At 41.6% G+C, this 19,035-nt stretch overlaps 4 protein-coding genes across 11 annotated transcripts; 2 read left to right on the plus strand and 2 right to left on the minus strand.

Annotated features, from left to right (window-relative positions):
* Nucleotides 1–58: 58 nt before the first annotated feature.
* Nucleotides 59–2,449, minus strand: LOC102708229. Its single transcript, XM_006650816.3, has 3 exons — nt 2,345–2,449; nt 1,177–2,118; nt 59–390 (listed from the first exon to the last, which is right to left on the minus strand). Exons 2-3 carry the CDS (start codon nt 2,107–2,109, stop codon nt 385–387), a joined length of 939 nt encoding a protein of 312 aa, XP_006650879.1. The 5' UTR covers nt 2,110–2,118; nt 2,345–2,449; the 3' UTR covers nt 59–384.
* Nucleotides 2,450–2,726: 277 nt separating this feature from the next.
* On the plus strand, nt 2,727–4,273 carry LOC102708509 (30S ribosomal protein S6 alpha, chloroplastic). Its single transcript, XM_006650817.3, has 2 exons — nt 2,727–3,177; nt 3,875–4,273. Exons 1-2 carry the CDS (start codon nt 2,767–2,769, stop codon nt 4,118–4,120), a joined length of 657 nt encoding a protein of 218 aa, XP_006650880.2. The 5' UTR covers nt 2,727–2,766; the 3' UTR covers nt 4,121–4,273.
* Nucleotides 4,274–4,928: 655 nt separating this feature from the next.
* On the minus strand, nt 4,929–10,170 carry LOC102708785 (putative RNA-binding protein Luc7-like 2). 6 transcript variants are annotated; one of them, XR_001549907.1, is made up of 15 exons: nt 9,872–10,170; nt 9,594–9,646; nt 9,327–9,495; nt 9,180–9,243; nt 8,524–8,603; nt 8,242–8,395; nt 7,551–7,612; nt 7,282–7,344; nt 6,767–6,825; nt 6,589–6,670; nt 6,283–6,347; nt 6,063–6,175; nt 5,887–5,950; nt 5,663–5,709; nt 5,539–5,583 (listed from the first exon to the last, which is right to left on the minus strand). XR_001549907.1 is itself a non-coding variant. In XM_006650818.2 (13 exons), the coding sequence occupies exons 1-13, from the start codon at nt 10,016–10,018 to the stop codon at nt 5,188–5,190; spliced, it is 1,224 nt and encodes a 407-aa protein (XP_006650881.1). In that variant the 5' UTR covers nt 10,019–10,170; the 3' UTR covers nt 4,929–5,187. The 6 variants fall into 6 exon arrangements, 1 of the variants encoding a protein (XP_006650881.1); XR_001549908.1 differs by having other exon boundaries at nt 6,250–6,347; XR_423346.2 differs by having other exon boundaries at nt 6,063–6,347.
* A 1,807-nt stretch (nt 10,171–11,977) lies between these two features.
* LOC102704412 (probable ion channel CASTOR) lies at nt 11,978–18,986 on the plus strand. Of its 3 annotated transcripts, XM_015835815.2 has the most exons (13): nt 11,978–12,466; nt 12,555–12,626; nt 12,693–13,304; nt 13,875–14,057; nt 14,559–14,618; nt 14,688–14,891; nt 15,440–15,506; nt 15,624–15,688; nt 16,618–16,716; nt 17,188–17,382; nt 17,499–17,591; nt 17,788–18,054; nt 18,269–18,986. In XM_015835815.2, exons 1-13 carry the CDS (start codon nt 12,062–12,064, stop codon nt 18,485–18,487), a joined length of 2,541 nt encoding a protein of 846 aa, XP_015691301.2. In that variant the 5' UTR covers nt 11,978–12,061; the 3' UTR covers nt 18,488–18,986. The 3 variants fall into 3 exon arrangements, with proteins under 3 accessions (XP_015691301.2, XP_015691300.2, XP_006652012.3); XM_015835814.2 differs by lacking the exon at nt 16,618–16,716 and adding an exon at nt 16,466–16,564 and having other exon boundaries at nt 15,440–15,688; XM_006651949.3 differs by having other exon boundaries at nt 15,440–15,688.
* Nucleotides 18,987–19,035: the final 49 nt, after the last annotated feature.

Raw genomic sequence — 19,035 nt, forward strand, 5'->3', positions numbered from 1 at the left:
GATGGATGGATGCCTGGTGGCTACCTCCAGAACCATCGTTTGATCAGCAAAATCATCAACACCAATTCTGTTCACCGTTGTAACAGGTTCATCAACAACAATCAAAACCAGTATTCTGGGGGAAAATGTAACGAAAAATATCAACTGACCCCACAAAGAACAAGGGGTTGTTGATTTTATTATCAAGGTTTCCACCACAAATTAAGTTGTCTGAGTCTAATAAACATGCACAGAACACACAAGATGCAGCTAGATGAGTTGAACAAACAACACACGGGCTCAGCTCAGATAAGGCAACCAACAAGAGCACCATATGCTAAAGCACTAAGAGCACAGGGCATCACCATCTCTACTTCACTACCCTGTATGTTTATCAGCGGCACCTCAATCCTGCAAGGGTAATTCAGCGAATGAGATTAGCAAGGTCGCAACTGCATGGCCCAACATGGCCTTGACATGCATGGTTACTCCAGCAAGCTGGCTTTTGAATCACCTCCCCGGCTCCCTCCAATCTACTATTTGAAATGGCACATCCAATGTTTTGATAGGCATACACAATACACTACATTTCCTTTTGGACAGGTTCCAGCTAAAGTTTATAAACATAATTATGATACCATTTGAGGTTCTTATGAAAAACATATGTTCCTTGGATTGCATATTCCACATTTGATTGGAATGCTACTGCTAGCATGTGAACCTACACTGATTAATTACCAGAGACACAGAATTACCAGAGACACAAAGACCAGTGCTTATATCACAAGTTCAGTAAATGACTATTGAGCTCTAAGAGAGTCGAGGGCAATGCTGATTGATAATGTAGTATATGTTTATGTGTAACTGTTGTACAAATTGACTCTATGTTAGCTATTAGTGACATGGAAAGATTTTGGAGCGAGTAGTTAGCTCTTCTATTGACCTTGCTCTAAGGGACGACATATGCATCGAGAAACTCTTATTGTAACCACCCAGCTTCTTTTGAATCTGATCAGATAAACTGAGCTACAGCTACTGATTAGTGAACTCTTGAGCTGAAAATTTATGCTTTGGTAAACAATACCTACAAAAAAAATCTTTGTTTGATCTCCCACTGTCTTTCTAGTCAAACAACATGACTAACCGGGTCTAGCATATGATCAATTTGACCAACAAGATGTAAGATGTCTAGCATACCTCATCGTCGTCATCCTCCTTCTTGAGACGAGTGGTTCCACCCTCTTTGCTAATGGGCATCTTCATGTTCCCAAATGGAGTATCGACATCGATCTTGCCCTTGATAGTGTAGCCGGTGCCTCTCCCCCTGATCATGTCCCAGACAGCAGAGCCGAAATCCTTGGGCCTGAAGCTGAACGGGATCTGCATGGTGGTGATCCCTTGCTTCTCGATCTTGGCAGACTCGGTGAGCTCGGCACTGGCGATGCTGTCGTCGCCGAGCCACATCTCGTACTCGAGCATGTTGAGGCCGAGGTCGAAGTCGTTCTTGTTCTCGAGCTTGAGGTGCAGCGTGGCGGTGGTCTCCTCGAACGAGAACCTGTGGAACTTGATCTTCTCGACGTCGACGTCGGGCTTGTAGGGGATGGGGACCTCGCCGGACTTCTCGAGCGGGAGCTTGATCCTGCCGATGATGGGGACGTCGATGAGGAGGACGACCCTGACGAGGTAGGGGATGATGCTCCCGGGCTTGATGTCGTCGTAGGTGCTCTTGATGTCGTCGTAGACGAGGGAAATGGGGATCTTGACGGTCTCCTCGCCGTGGGCGTGGATGGTGCCGGCGTCCGGGATGAGCCCGGAGACGAGCTTCCGGCCGTCGCTCTCGACGAGGTAGTCGATGTCGACGAGCGGGATCGGGACGGGGTTGGGGTTCTTGATGAGCACGTCGACGACGAGGTCGGCGCGGTGGAGGCTGATGTGCGGGATGTGGACGCCGGACACGTCGGCGCTGGGCTTCCCGAAGCCCACCGCCCCCTCGATCTTCTCCCCGATGTCGTGGATGAAGTCCTTCACCTTCTCGATGAACCCCCCACCGCCTTCCTTCTTCTCGCCGTCCTCCTCCCGGCGGTCCTTACCCCGCTCGGTCACCGTGGGGTTCTCCGACGAGGACGACATGGTAGCTAGCTGGTAGCAGCAGCAACACGAAGCGATCGAATCAAGATCTCACAGAAATACCAAATTCAAATCAAGCAAACAGCTCGCTCGCTCGCTCGCCATTGCTAGCTCCACAAGAATCAGCAAGAACTCGATCAGACGAAAGATCACACTCCAATCCTACAAACCTACACGCGCCAAGACGGCAACAAGACGCAAGAAAAGCAAGTTGAGATGGATAAAATTTTTACCCTACCCTGCAGGTTGACGCGGAGATCTGGACGGAGCGAGCGGAGATCGCGAGCGGAGGTGGGGAAATTTTAAGGAGAAGAGAAAGCAACACGAGGAGCAGGTCCTCAGAGGAGCAGAGCACGAGCTCGTGATGGAGCAAATACGGCAATGGGGCCCACCTGCAGTGACAGAAACGGATGGCCACCTCAGCCATACTGTCGGCTCCGCTCGACGCAAGTCAGCGGGGCTGGAACCTCGGCCAGTCAGAAACCGGTTTATTTGGGCCACTAACCCGGCCCGTATAAAACCGGTTTAATGGGCCTTGAATAAGTCGGCCCACGGAAAAAACCGGAGGGCCGGGTTTTTTTTGTGGGGTTTCCTATCCTTATCTATCCACTGGACACGAAGGCAACACACCTCGCCTTCCTCTACTCTCTCGCGCTCTCGATGCCGCCACCCATGGCGCTCTCCACCGCCGCCCTCATGCCCACGCTCCCGCCCTCCCCATCGCCCTCGCGCCTGCGGAGCTGCCTGCCCGTCGCGCCTCGCAGGGCGGCAGCTCGGGCACGCGCGGTCTCGGCTGGGTACGCCGCGGGGTTCTACGGCGGCGCGGCGTCTACGGCCACTGGTGAGGACGACGAGGTGGGGGACGAGGAGGGGTCGTCCTCGGGGTTTGGCGCCGGGCTTGGCCTCGGAGGTGGTGGGCTCGGGATGTCGGCTGCGGAGGCGGCGCTGGCGCTGGAGGAGCGGGAGATGCCGCCGTGCCCGCCGGGGCTGCGCCAGTACGAGACCATGGTCGTGCTCCGCCCCGACATGTCGGAGGAGGAGCGCCTCGCCCTCATACAGCGCTACGAGGAGGTAAAAAATATATTCAAAACTACTGGTGGTTAGCTGCACTGACCAGACGGCAATGCATTTGCTCTGTGCTGCAGTTGACATGAATTCCAGGGAAGATTTGTAGTGGGCAATGCATGAAATTTTTATCTTTTCCCAGTTTATGATAAATGAGGATTAGATTATGGCGCAATGATTCCTCAATAAATGCCGTCATTCGAATTGTTAACATTGACTGCTAGGTAACTAAGTCATACTATTTCTGATATTTTGCTGAAAATGTATACTTCATCTGGTCAACAGCTACAATTATGTATTGCTTTGTATTTTGTTTTGTCATGGTGGAGATCCAGGAAGTATTGACAGATAGTTGTTTGTGCTGTAGTAAAATCTTGATTACCACAAAACATTAACTACCAGAAATATTTGTGTTGTATATCCATCCTGTGTGCCAATATCCTGCATTGCTTAGTAATAATCAGCAGTTATCAGGTTTGGCTTGAATTTTTTTTTTGTTGCCCCGTAATTATATTGTTGATGATCAACCAAGCATCTTGTTCATTTCCATGAGGCCGTAACCCTTCATTAAATTTGATGATATCCTGAAGTTCTGACTCCACTCCATATCCCTTGCTACAGCCTTAGCAACATGCATATCTTTGTATTAATACATAGTTGGCAATTTCGCTTACCGGTAGTGTTTCCTGTGTCTGTGTTGTAGCTCCTTGTTGCAGGTGGCGCCATGTATGTCGAAGTGTTCAACCGAGGAGTCATCCCGCTGGCATATAGCATCAGGAAGAGGAACAGCAGGACTGGGTTACCGTCCACCTACTACGACGGCATATACCTCCTTGTGACATACTTCACGAAGCCTGAATCCCTGGATGCTCTGCAGATGAGGCTTAATGCTGATGACGATGTCATCCGCTCAACCAGTTTCAAGGTCCGCAAGAGGAAAGCCTTTTAAGACCAGTTTCACCTGGACTGAGCTTCAGGTTTCCATGTTTTGGGGAATATGTTTATATCACACAAGAATGCTACTGCCATGGGAGGAGATTGTTTTTTCGCTGCAATCCTTGAGAAAATGTGTCGCCCTCCATGTTGATAATTTTAGAAGAAATCCACGTTTTTTTTTCGGCTTTATAGCACTGCTTTGATATTACCTCCTGATAATTTTTTTCTACACGGTCCTGGCTATTGTGCGAATACTTTCTGAGCATGGCCTGTTGGGAACTGGAACACACGTTAGCAACATATGTTAGCAGAATTAGATTCGCTCTCTAGTTTTGGCGCCAAATGGTGTGTAAACTATGCGTCCTTGCCTGCTGCCTTCATCAGCGCTGTCAGATGATAACTTTTCCAGTTCTCCCATTAATCTTCGACCAAACATGTGAAAAAATAACAAACTCGGACGAAGTACTATGGCATTTCATCTATATAGATTTATTGTTGTTTTCACAGTTCTAGTTTTGCACATTCATAATAATATAGTGTTTTAGGTGATTCGCAAGTTATCTTTTCGGATATGACCATACAGTTTACAGCAGATCTTTGCTCGAGATATGTTTTCGGATATAACCATACAATTATAACCGATCCTTAATGGGTACAAAATCTCCATGCTCACGCAACAGCCTCGGGTGCAACACGTATCTTAATGTGGGGGTGGGGTGGTGTCAAGCTAGTAGCAGTAGGCATTCGTTAAGCTTTTTGCTAGATTATTCGTTTTAACATAGGCATTTAGTTGTCAAGAGGACAGCAGGCACCGATGGCTGAGAAAATCTAGTTTTGATTAACAAAAAACTGTCTTTGATACACCATAGGTAGTATATAAAGCAGTATATGCAGGTCAGTCATAGGTCAGACAAACAAAATAATGCATACAGCACAAGGTCTGACTACATCGACCCAGCAACAAAGACAATGTTCAAGAGTTCTCCAGTAAAAGCTCAACGAAAACAATGATCTCAGAAGATCATGACTATGTAGGAAAATCAGAGTACTCCAAAATCAGCCATTCGTGGAGCAGCAGATTCAGTACCTATCATGGCGCCTGAAAACAATAGCTGTCAGTGTTGGCTCTTAACAATAAAGGTTTCCAAAACAAAAGCAGATAATCTCATTAAGCTTCTGTCATGCTAGGGCCAAAAGTTGTGGTTGGAATAAATCACTCTACAAGCAAGGGAGACAGACTTTGAGCAATACCTGCGGTCCCTGGATCGAGAACGTTCCCTTCTCCTTGAATCATGGCCACGCGAACGATCATAATCTCTATCCCGATCACGATCATGGCGGCGGTCCCTATCATGGCGCCTATCCCGATCCCGATCATTGTCTCTTCTGCTTTCTCGAGGTTCAACTCTGTCCCTTCTGTCTGCATCTCTATCCCTGGATGCCTGACCATTGCGGTCTTTGCTGTATTCTCTTGATCTGACGAACCCAACATGTACTTTCAGATTATGCCAATAATACACGAAAGCGAAACAGGGATGAGAAAGCCCATACATACCGCCTGTCATCTTCAGGTTTGTCCTTCCTCCTTTTACTTCTCTCCTCCTGGAAGGCAGGATAAAATATTTTATAATGATAAAATCATGATATTAGTGTTTCAATTTGCATACAGAGAAACAGATAAAGGAAAACAACAAAATAAAATAAAATAAAAGGAGAAGTGGATACATTACGCTAAAATTGCTCCAGCAATTTACAACTTACAAACTTATAGTAACTTACAGTAAAAGATGGCAAAAGGAGTGCACTTTCAGAGTAACTTAACCGGTACTATTTATCACCATCTCTACAAAATATGGATCACTCAGCACAAAGAAATCTCCATCTTCTGATCAACATAATACTAAGCAGATTATATGAGCAGCTTGACACAGTTAAGAAAACATGATTGTCCATACCATGTTTTGCACACTCCTACGCTTATATTTGCCAACTGTATATGACAGCTGTTGTTGCCATGGATAGAAGGGATGATCACATGAGATTCCAATTATTCAACATTGACTAGTTCCTGTAATGACTATTGTAGTAACCACTGTGCCCTCCAATGTGAGAAATGAAATAATATATAGAAAAGGTGAGAACCTGAAGGTTCTTCCTTGAGATAAGAAAACTCACAGATGCCAAAAGGCCCAAAACAGAGTAACTCTTTAAAGCAGTAAAGGGTACATAACATTCAGCACCTGATAAAGATGTCCAAAATTTCCACCTTAACAAATTCAGAGAATGGAAAAATGGAATAGACCCAAATACTTGGATTATAATGTACAAACAGAATATAAGGTCAAGTAAGGATGTGCAGATTTCATGGCTTTTTTGTGATTATGCCTTTAGGGTTTTAGACATTTGAATTTTGAAATTCTAAATTGATTCCATCATTCCCCAAAAAATCACTTGTGATAATATGGGTAAGCAAGAATGTACCTGTAGTTCTTTCAGTTTCTCGCGAATCAGCATGTAGCCCAAATGTAGCTTTCCTCCAAAATGGTCAGCAAGACGTCGGTCACTACAGTATACAATGAGATAAATTTCCATCCTAAAGGTGCAAATTGAATAAGAAGTTCAGAACATTTTGAGAGCAAATGGAGCTAAAAAGTATTACTTGTCATAGACGCTTAGAAAGGCTCCACATATGTCACAGAGGCGTAGCTTCTGATCGGTCTACAAATTGGACCAGGAACACCATTAGTCCATTAGCAAAAGTACAATGTATAAACAATAGTAAGCCATACTTAACGGCATTATAAACAATACATAGAAAATTCATGCACAGAAATGATAGGCACTAACCAAAATACTCAGACAACACAATTACATATGCACAGAATCACAAATCACCACATTCTACAATATCAAGATATTCACATCTACGACTTTACAGCTACAAGTTAGTTGATCAGCATCCCAGTTACAGAGTAAAATCATATAGAGAAAATAGCCATTTAGCACCAAAGAGTTGGGCAAAAAATATCATTGAATAACTAGTACCAACCCATGATAACTATTGTGGAATCTATTGGTATTCAATGTAAAAGGAAAAGCTAGTAATAGCACTGTGCAAGAATATAACTAAATAACTAATCAAATAAAATTAAAAGTGAATTGGGTTAAACTCACAATTCGAACATCAGCAGCGGTATATTTAGTAGAATCTGAAGGTGGCTCCCTCCGTGCTGCCAACTGGTTATAACAGGAAGTCAGCAACAATAATGAAAGCCATTAGTCATGATCTATACAACCGCAGAAAAATAAAAAAATCCAGTGTCCCCAAAAGACAAGAGTTATCAATTTATGCTGTATGCAATGGAAAGGCTAACAATTAACACCCTACAATAGGCTTTAAAAGAACGGGACACAATATAGTCAGTACACATGACAATAGCTACCTTTTTCAGAGCTTCTGCTTCTTCCATAACTTTTTGTGCTTCATCTACCATCCCTTGTTCACCTACCAAAAGGATGAGCAAGATCTTATCACACAAACTCCTTCACACTTTTAAAAGAATTACTATCATGTTCACCATGGCCAGTAGAAATACACCACAAAAACAATAACTTGGCTAGAAAAAAGATTGAAGCTGGTGTAGTAAGAAAAGATAAAACAAAAGAGAGAGAACTGCTGCTTGACTAGCAAATAAACAACAATTTATAAGGCAGATTTGAGTGGGCACAACCACACAGGGATTAAGGAGGGCACAAAATCAAGGGAGAGAAGAGTAAAATTTACCATGCTACCCTATTTAGACACATTGGACATAGGAGAGGGGTAGTTAGTAGGGAGTGTTTTAAGAGAGAGAATATGCAATAAATAAGGGGAAAATAAGAAAAGAAGCAATAAATTTGCATGCATGCCTTATATTCGAAACAAGATGGATAAAACTACATGCTTCATAATAAAAAAACAAGGGAGTGTATAACTTCGCAAAACTAAAGGTCTTGATATAAAAAAACCTGAGATACACTAGAGAAAAAATAAACTATATCTTGGCCCATGTAACTGAACCCATATCCTCACAGAAGAAACAACCTGCGATGAATACTATTTTGTAAAGTAATGCAGTTTATTTCTTTTCATACCAAGCTCTTCAGCCTTCTTTATCTTTTCATTGATCATTTCCTGAGTGCGGGCATCAGGGGGAGCAGGTGCTGGCACTGATGCCATCTGAGGTGCTGGAGTAGGCTGAGGCAATGAGGCTCTGTCCTTGTTAAAGGCATCAAGCAGGAGGGTAGCCTGCAACAAAGCAGAAAAGTGTCATTAAAGTTAAACCTTTGCTTATTATTAGTTACATGTGCTGGTATGCATAAATTAATATCTATTGAGAGTTCACAAAACAGATATTCAAGCTTTTGAAATAATACCTGCATGTCAGCCCTTTTAGATCTTAATTCTTCCACCACTTCCAAGGACTTGATTTTATCATCGGTTTTCCCTTCAAAATCTACATGTTAACAAGAAAAATTAGGTATTGATTAGTAAAACTTATAACTACTAACTAGTGCAACCAAAAAATATGTAAGATCCCTTCTGAATGTTGCCAAATCTAGTTCAGACTTAAGACTATGTCGAAAAAATTAGCCACATTCAAACAAAAGTACCGCTGTGCTCATTGCAGTTGCATCTGATGAATGTGATAAGTATTGTTGTTAATAAAATTATCAGTGCATTATGCCCACACAAACACTAACATGTGTATATATACACATTGTAGAATAGTAATAGCTAACAAGGTGCGGAAAAAAGGTGTTGGACAGTTAACCATATCTTCAGAGCATGTTGATTAATCCTTTGAAAATAAAAGGATCTACAAGAGATTTTACAATTTAAAGAAGCTGTCAATTTAGGCCTAAAAAGATTAGCAAGATGCTTTTACATATATGTGGTATGCCTGTCAATAGAGAGTGAATATTTTGAAAAGACAGTAGGCAGTCAGCCTGTAGTTTGACAGGATCCCTGAACCCCCCAGTGAATACAAGTACTCAGCAAAGTAAACAAAATATGTATAAAATTGCATTACCATAGGTATCAACTTCTTTCATTTTTTCCTTGATTTCCTTTGACAGCTGCAACACCTCATCTGTCTGCAAATGTCAACAAGAAGGCAAGGAATTCAGTTGAGTAGTCACTGAAAAAAAAGTTTTGATGCATGTAGTTGGATAAATACCTGAGTAACCTCAGAAACAGATATTGCAATAGCAGCCTTGGCATCCTCATCAGCAAGACGTTTCAGAGCCCTCTGAATTTTCCGCTCACACTCCACGATGAGCCTGTCTATCATTTCCTCAAGTTCCCTATCATAATTTTCTGTTCCTTTTGCCTTTATTTCTTCATAACTACCAAGAGTTTAGGAGCACAAATACGCTGTACAGTAGTGTGGGCAATAATGGTCCAAAAGGAGAAGGATGAGATCTTCCGTAAGTTAAAAGGATACTCTTTCCGTAGCTGAAGCGAGTGAACTTTGGGGCAAGGCCCGAGATCCATTTTCTGCCATGAATGAATTAGCAGTTTAGATAACATAATCACAAGCTCGTAGCACGAAGTTATCTCAATTTAGAGGCCAGATATTGATTCTCACGAACGCAACGGACTACAATATTTCGATTTCAACTCCAAACACTAATCTACAGCCTAAACCCAGGCGCTCCACCACCAAAATCAAGCCATCACCGAAAAGCGGCGAGTGGATACAGGGAGGGGAGGGGAGGGTACCGTGAGCTGGAAGAGGTCGTGGGGGCAGAGGCCGGCGAGGAACAGACGGCAGACGTCGCGGTCGTAGTACTTGCGGCTGACCTCCCGCACGTCGCCGTTGCGGTTGGCCCCCATGAGCACGTCGAGCTGCTTCCTCATCGCGTCCATGGCGCCGCCTGCCTCCTCCTCCTCCTCCTCCTCCTCGGGGAGGAGATCGCGGGCGAGGTGGAGGTTTAGCCGTTCAGGGGCTCGGCTAGGGCTAGGGTTTGCGGCCACCGAGAGCGAGCGGTAGACGAAGAGACGCACTCCGACTCCACCCAACGCAAGCAAGGGACGAGGAGAGAAGGCGACTAGACTCGAGTACTAGACGAGACGCCGTCGGTCGGGCCGGGCCGGGCCGGTCGAGTCGTCGTTTATTCGGATGGGCTTTTTTATGTCTGCGTGGCCCATAATAAGTTTCTGTGTTGATGGGCCTCGTGCCGATTGGGCCGCAACTAAATTTAGCGTTATGGGCCGAAGCTCACGGGTGATACCGTGAAACCACGATTCTGGTAGTATACAGGTAGGCTGCGTTTTTTTAGCCGAGATAAAAAATTATGTAATTAATTTGTTATAGCTATTTTATAGTATAAATTATAGGATTAATTATTAAAAAAATAAAAACAACTGTAGATATACAAAACGATCAACTTCTATATATACTACCTCCGTCCTATAATAACTTCATTTTTCGATTTCTGTGTCCAACATTTTCACCATTCGTCTTATTTAAAAAATTTATTAAAAATATAAAAAAATTAGTCACGTATAAAGTAATATTCATATTTTACCATCTAGTAAAAAAACATATTAATAAAAAATTAAATAAGATGAAGAGTCAAAACATCGTATCTAAAAACTGAAAAATAAATTTAATATTAGACGGGGTAGTATTTTTTATAATATGCACGGTTTAATACTTTAGGAAGCGTGTGCAAGAGCTGAAGTGTAATTTGGACAAAAGAACATAGCCGTAGTATGATATTAGAACACCATGCCAAAAAACAAGACCAAATTCAATTTCATCAGATAGATCTAAAACAAACAAATAGCTTAGGAAAAAGACACATGATTTTTTGCATAGTATTCTAATATCATCATATGATGTTTTGATAATTTTCAATAAAATACTTCTATGTAATACTACCTCCGTCCCGAAATAAGATCGTTTTTCGTTTTTCGTCTAACATTTAACCATTCGTCTTATTTAAAAATTTTGTATAAAAATTTAAAAAATTAGTCACGCATAAAGTACTATTCATGATAAATTTATCATATAGTAAGAACAAAAATATTAATCGTAAATTTTTTTTCAAATAAGACAAATGGTCGACAGAAAAAACGAGCTTTAAAGTTTTCAACCAAAAAATAGTTTTAAACAAATGTGTAGTTTTAAAGGACCACGTCACGACACGCACACCTGGTAGGACAGATCCAATTGAGTTTTTACATCATAGTACTATGGTCAAAACTATCATAACAAACGATGATTATCAATACATCTGTATGTCTCGTATGTTTAATACGAGACGTGGAGTTGTTGCAGGTATACCTTGAGTTTTGCATGGGTGTCTAGTGTACGGGGAGACAAATAAAGTTACGGATTGACGGTGAAACCAATTAACTGATATTGTACTATCCATTTCATATCGTAAGTATTTATTTACCTAAATTCATTCATTCATAAATATATATAATTTATATATATGTCTATATTCATTAACATCCATACAAATCTAGAGCTATATTCATTAACATTCATATTAATCTAGACAAGGTTAAAAAGACTTACATTGTGAAGAAAGTGAGTATTTTTTACATGCTTAACTCAAGTTACAATGATTCAATTTCCCCCGTTTCACGTTATAAGACTGCCTAGTATTGACTAGATTCATAAGTGCGCTAATAAATTTAAACATGAATGAATTTAAACAACTTAGAAAATGCTATAATATAGAACGTGAGAAGTATAACTTTGATAAATATGTATGGCTTGAAAAATGATCTTGGAAGATGTTTAAAACATTTTTTTTGGGATTAAACAAAAGCAAGCAAGGTCAATGACAACGTGGAATCATTTCACGAACAGCAACAAACCGAGCAGACATCCATTCCCTTCCTAGTCGTCAGAAGCATCCGCCGCCGCCTGCCCGCCCGCCTTTAATTCCCAAAATGCCCCTCGACCCCGACTCCTCGCCGGCGCCGCCGCACCGCGACTGGTTCTTCCCGCCGGCGCCGCCCTTCCTCCCGTCCTCCAGAGCCCGGACGCCCAGGACCCCCTTCCCCTCCACCTCCCGCTCCTCCAACCCGTACTCCTTCCCGGACCGCCGGCCGCCTCCGACCCCGCGCTCCCGCTCCCGCTCGCCCCTCCCGCCGCCGGAGCAGCAGCAGCAGCAGCCGACGCCTCCTCCCGTGCCGCGCCGTCGCGACCCCCGGTACGCTGGCGTCCGCCGCGGCGATGCCCGAACGCTCGCCGCCGAGAAAGCGGCGGTGACTCCTATGGCTGCGCCGGTGCACGGGAGCAGGCCGGCGGCGTCGGCGACCACCCTCCGATGGTCGGGGATGGTATCCATGGCGGTAAGAAATGGGTGAGCTGAGCTCCCGGGGTTTTCGTGTTTGACTTTTGTTGACTTACTGTTTAACCGCGTAAACGTGATGCTTTCAGGCCATTGTGCTGTGCCTCTTATCCCTTCTCCGCAGCAACTTCTCGCTACATGATCAGGTCCACCATTTGAAGGTAAATTTCTTACTAATTCCAATGTACATTGTGTACAGCTGCGCACTTATACGTTGATTGTACCAGGATCAACTTGCTGAAGCTACTACCAAATTACAATCATGTATTACAGAGTGTTCCATGGATATTAGTGGCATACTTTCATATCAGATCAATGACAGTACTTCGCATAATAGAAGTCTTAAGAATTTCTCATTGCTGTTCTCACTTACTACGCTGTACGCGCCACTAGTCATTTTCAAGTACATGGACATTCTCTTAAAGCTGAGGAGTTCACAAGACTCTGAAGAAGTTCCCATAAACAAGCGGTTGGCATACAGAGTTGATATATTTTTGTCACTTCAACCATATGCTAAACCCTTGGTTCTTCTTGTTGCTACATTGTTACTTATTGGTCTTGGTGGCCTGGCTCTTTATGGCGTGACTGATGATAGCCTTTCAGATTGCCTCTGGTTGTCCTGGACCTTTGTTGCTGATTCGGGCAACCATGCAAACTCAGAAGGCTTTGGACCCAAGTTGGTTTCGGTTTCAATTAGTATCGGTGGCATGCTGGTTTTTGCCATGATGCTTGGACTTGTAACTGATTCAATATCTGAGAAGTTTGATTCCTTGAGGAAAGGAAGAAGTGAGGTCATAGAGCAAAGCCACACACTGGTCCTTGGGTGGAGCGACAAGTTGGTAAGCTTACATGCAATCCTGCATCTCTTTTTTTTTATTTGAAAAATTCCGCATTTCTGCCTAGCTGTCTTGTTATATTCTTTTTTATTCTGGAATGATGTTATGCCAACAGCTATTAAGATGTAGCTCTAACTAGGGACTTCATTGCAACTGTTATATTGCTCTCTATTATCCTATTTCATACAGTCTCATGTTTTCTGAAGGTAAGACATGCTCTCCCCCCCAATATAGTTATTTGCAGCTCTGTGGCATCTGATTTGTTGCCTGCCTTTGTTGAGGAGAAAATGATTTAACGCCTCACTTAGTATAAACACAATGGGAGTTCAGAATGTGGAGTGGCCATACAAGTGTACTGATGTAGTATCCCACTCTTCTACTTTTCCTATTATATGTTTTAGAATTTGGCAGTCAACAGTAAAGTTGGTAGTGCATACTGGTATTTAGTTTCACTACGCAAACTTTAATATTTCTATATCTCTTTTTTTGCCGATTAACTGAGCTGAGCACCAATTGTGCCTCTCCAGATTATTGTAGTCTAAGTGTCTAACCTATTTTCTTTTGTGGTGATAGGGGTCATTGCTGAACCAAATTGCTATTGCTAATGAAAGTTTGGGAGGAGGGACCATTGTAGTGATGGCTGAGAGAGACAAAGAGGAAATGGAAGCAGACATTGCTAAAATGGAGTTTGACTTGAAAGGAACAGCTATAATATGTAGAAGTGGAAGCCCTCTGATTCTAGCTGACTTGAAAAAGGTAAACATTTTGATGCACTGATTCTCAGACCTTTTTGAAAAACAGGGATGGGGGATAGCAACTCTAAGACCATGCTTTTCCTGTGATTTGACCTTGTGACTTTTGTTATTGTTAACCTGCGTGGTGATCGGTTGGTACTTGGCAGCAATCAATAGGATGCTTTTTTATGTTAATTTAATGACTCACTATTACTTTACTAAACTAGCTAAATGCCCGTGCTTTGCTACGGATGAAAGGAAAAAATATCAAGCATATTTTCCATAAAATATGTTGCCTACTGTTTTGCTATAGGAAATACCCACCTTAATTTCATTTTATATGTAACTATCCATTTAGATTCAGTTGTTATGTAATATTAATAAGTTTAAGGGATAATATGTAAAAGCTATAGTGGGAGTAGGTGGGTTGGCAGATTCACTGCTACCACCATTAGAGTTTTTTTAAAGGCGTATAGATCTATATGGACCTGTTATTTGAACTGAATTTGCCTTCATGCACAAGGTCTCAGTTTCCAAGGCACGTGCCATTGTGGTTTTAGCTGAAGAAGGAAATGCTGATCAGGTGCATTGTGCTATCTAATTTATACCGTTATACGTGAAACTCTTGCTTACACTCTTGCCCCTTTTCCAGAGTGATGCACGAGCATTACGAACAGTCTTGAGTTTAACTGGGGTCAAAGAAGGACTAAGAGGTCACATAGTTGTTGAGCTTAGCGATCTTGACAATGAGGTCCTAGTCAAACTTGTTGGTGGAGAACTTGTGGAAACTGTTGTTGCTCATGATGTGATAGGTCGTTTGATGATACAATGTGCACGTCAGCCAGGCCTTGCTCAGGTTTCTTTCTAATCAACAGTTATTTCTGAATAAAGTTATTTTTTATGAAACAAGATTCTTTCTGGATAATTCATGTTTTTTCAAGGCAATCTTATATTGATCATTCCGTTTGATTCTGCTTATTGTTATATTACGGCATCTCATGTCTTGTGCATCTAGTAACCTTTTCGTAGTACAAAATCTGTTTACTTTCTGAAACTTTTCAACACATTGTTTTTCACTTGATTATGGATGTAAATATGCTACTGTGTCGACCCAATTTATTTTGCTTTATAATTGTTCTGATTTGCACTGCCACTAATTGAGTTGCGTATTTTATCTTACTTCTCTGGTTCCTTTTTAACCTGGCACCGCAGATTATTTTGAAACTAGCTTGTCTGCTTGTTTTATATGTGCACTAATGCACTCTTAAATATTTCCTGCATGCACAAAATGCTTACTATAATTACCTGTCTGGTTGACTGATGGATTTAGTTTGCTACATTCACAGCCTTCATATTTACTGGTTCAGTGTGTTCCTTAAAATACTAATTGAGTTGCACAAACAGATATGGGAAGATATCCTTGGTTTTGAGAACTGTGAGTTCTATATTAAGAGATGGCCTCAGTTGAATGGTATGCAATTTGAAGATGTGCTCATTAGCTTTCCTGATGCCATTCCATGTGGTGTAAAGGTGGCATCTTATGGTGGCAAGATTATTTTAAACCCGGATGACTTTTATGTTTTGCAAGACGGTGATGAGGTGCTAGTGATTGCAGAAGATGATGACACATATGCCCCAGCGCCATTACCCAAGGTAATTCATTTATTTGTAACAAAATGATCTGAGGCCTTCTTTTCTTTTGCCATCATTTATAAGGATTTTTTTAATCCCTTGTGGCTCTGTAATGTCAAAGAATACTGATGTTAAGTCAACTTATGTTTGCATATTCAACTAGTTGATGTACACCTCCTAACATATCTACATCAAACTATCAGTGCTTCTACATATTTTTTTAAGAGGTGCTGGTGCATTGTTACTGTACTCTTTGCATTTCACGAATAGTACTTATCTTGGTTAACATTGTTTTACAAGCTCATTGCTCTTTCCGCTCATCAACCATTTGGCCTCTTTTATTGACATGTTTATCTAGATCATTTGGCATATCCTAGTGATATTACTGTATTCACAACTTATCGCATCAACTAAATTGCTTCAAAATTTTCTGTAATATTTTACATGAGTTCTTCCTATTGTTAATTATTCTTTCCCCATAAGATCATTAGGCTCTTGAGCTCCATAAGATGCAGACAAACGCACAGCTGTTGATAGAATTCTAGCTTCTGTGCAACACTGGAATTAAATTGCTTTTGTGCAATTCAAAAGCATACTTTCCTGCCTTGCTCTTTAAGCATCAGAAAGCACAACTGCATTAGTCAATGTTATGCCTTACAAAAGGTATTTGTTTTTGTTGTCACTTGCTAAAACTACAACAGCTAGCTAACTTCTTATGAAAGTTTTAAGATAGATGCTCACATATATAGAGCATTCTACAATGAAGCTTACAAAAGCAAAGTCAATTTTATTATTCAGGTTAAAGAAGCTGTTTACATAGACATTGTTCACCCCGAAAGAAATCCTCAGAAGATTCTTCTTTGTGGATGGAGACGGGATATAGATGATATGATTGTGGTAAGCCTTTCGTTGAAGCTCCTAATGTTCCTTTTTTCTGTAAAAATGTGCAGGTTATGAGAGGTTATCTGCCTAAAGATTTTGTTGTTCTCAAGTCTCCTGAAAGAATATTGTTTTGTGGTTGGCGGCGTGATATGGAAGATATGATAATGGTAACTTGATGATAGATCCAAAATGACATCTAGTATCCTCTGTTGGAACATTCCTATATCTATGATAGTCAGGGTTTGGAGGCAAAATTTGCCTGTGTCAAAACTCGCAAAAGATATACTTTTTCTTACTATCACAGCAACATAATTGATGAGACAACGCAATGGCCCATTAAGCTGTTAGCCTTGCTGGGTCTTGGAAAACAGACCTTATGTTTCTTATTTTATCCTGTGTTTTCTTTCTTAGTGCTCTTATCTTTTGCCTTTGGTGTTACAAAAAGTATATTCATACCCTTTTGTACATCTAAAAATATAAATACTATGTGAAACATGTTTATATAATAACATATAATTACCAAATGATGTAGGGGTTGGTAATGCAACACACGACTTTTTTATTGGTGAATGCATAATCATTTAATTGCTGTCCAGACCCCCAGAGCAACACAGTGTGACTTGGTTTTAAATATTCAGGTACTGGATGCTTTTCTAGCGCCAGGATCAGAGTTGTGGATGTTCAATGATGTTCCTGAGATGGACAGAGAAGGAAAGCTGATTGACGGAGGCCTTGACTTCAGTCGTCTAGAAAGTATTACTTTGGTTCACCGTGAAGGAAATGCTGTTATTCGCCGTCACTTGGAGAGCCTTCCTTTAGAATCATTTGATTCTGTAAGTTCTGAGAACATATGATTGTATTCCTTCCAAAAAAAAAAAAGTACTGTTGAACCTTCCTACTGTTGCTTGTTGCTTCTTTCCTCTGGCTGATGCTTAAATGCAACACACAGATTTTGATTCTGGCAGATGAGTCTGTTGAAGATTCAGCGATCCAAGCTGATTCAAGGTCCCTTGCCACACTACTGCTGATCAGGGATATCCAGGTTCTCTCTAGGCATGGGAATAATTTGAACTGTGCTTTTGATATTTTTTTTAATTATACCCTGTGTTGCTTTATATCATGTCTCTGATCAATTGTAGTTGTCTTCAATCATGTATTGATTTCATTTCTCAATGCTACATTAGAGTGTTTTTATATTTAAAACGAGGATTGCTGGCTCATGTCTTGAACTACTGCAGGCAAAGCGACTTCCATACAGGGAAGCAATGGTTTCACATGTTTCTCAAGGAAGCTTCTGTGAAGGTTCTTGGATTGGGGAGATGCAACAAGCATCTGATAAATCTGTCATAATCAGTGAGATTCTGGATCCTAGGACAAAAAATTTGTTGTCAGTGTCAAAAATCAGCGACTACGTTCTATCAAATGAACTAGTGAGCATGGCATTGGCAATGGTTGCAGAAGATCGACAAATAAATGATGTTTTGGAGGAGCTATTTGCTGAGCAGGTATTATTTTCGGTTGACTTTACCTATAAGGCTATAGAGCGTCTGCTCTGAGGCTCTGAAGAAGGAGAGGTCTATCTTGATTGTATTCAAATTAGTTTGTTATCGTGCAAAGATGTTGTGTTGGGTTTTTCTCTCATCCAAATGTCTATTGTCTGAGAGTTCTCCGTTTTCTGGCTGACTAATGTCTAGTTCGACATCTGAACTTCCCTTGCAGGGGAACGAAATACAAATACGGCCATCTGATCTCTACCTTCGAGAAGAGGAGGAACTCAATTTCTTTGAGGTCATGCTGCGTGCCAGGCAGAGAAAAGAGATTGTCATTGGCTACCGTCTTGAGGATGCTGAGCGTGCCATAATCAACCCACCAGATAAAGTTTCGAGGCGGAGATGGTCCGCCAAGGATGTTTTTGTTGTCATTACCGAGAAAGAATGAGCATCAGCATTATCAACCACGAGAAATCACCGTTGCTAATGCAGGATTGACTGGAGTGCCATGAGAGACCAACAAGAGCGGAGCACTGTTGCATTGCAAAATTTAAATTGGCATCCGGATGAAGGCCAGTCACTGAGTGCATCAGTTTGAGAGCACTGCGTAACCCGGTTTTGGGATAAATCTGGGGTTTGACTCGCTAATTACAATAATAGGCGCCATTGGGCAGAAAGGATGAGAAGAGAAACACCGAGCACGATTTGCACAGATCAGTTTTTTTTCTTTTCTATTTTGGAGAGGGGCTTCGAGCTTCTTCTCCTTTTTCGCGGGGCTGTTTTTTTTATACTGTCAGAAACTTTGTAATACTCTCTCGGCTCCAATTGCTGTACAGGTGGTCAGAAAATTCGTATCTTATCTTACCCTAATGTGTATAAATATATACTTTTGCTTATACTTAAAACAAAAGAAAATAGCATATAAGAAATACACGTAAGGAAACACACGTGGATTACCTCTGTGTATCTAAATTTTCCCACGTGAGGACGTCAGAA

Source organism: Oryza brachyantha, chromosome 3 (genome assembly GCF_000231095.2).
Source record: "Oryza brachyantha chromosome 3, ObraRS2, whole genome shotgun sequence".
Lineage (NCBI taxonomy): Eukaryota > Viridiplantae > Streptophyta > Magnoliopsida > Poales > Poaceae > Oryza > Oryza brachyantha.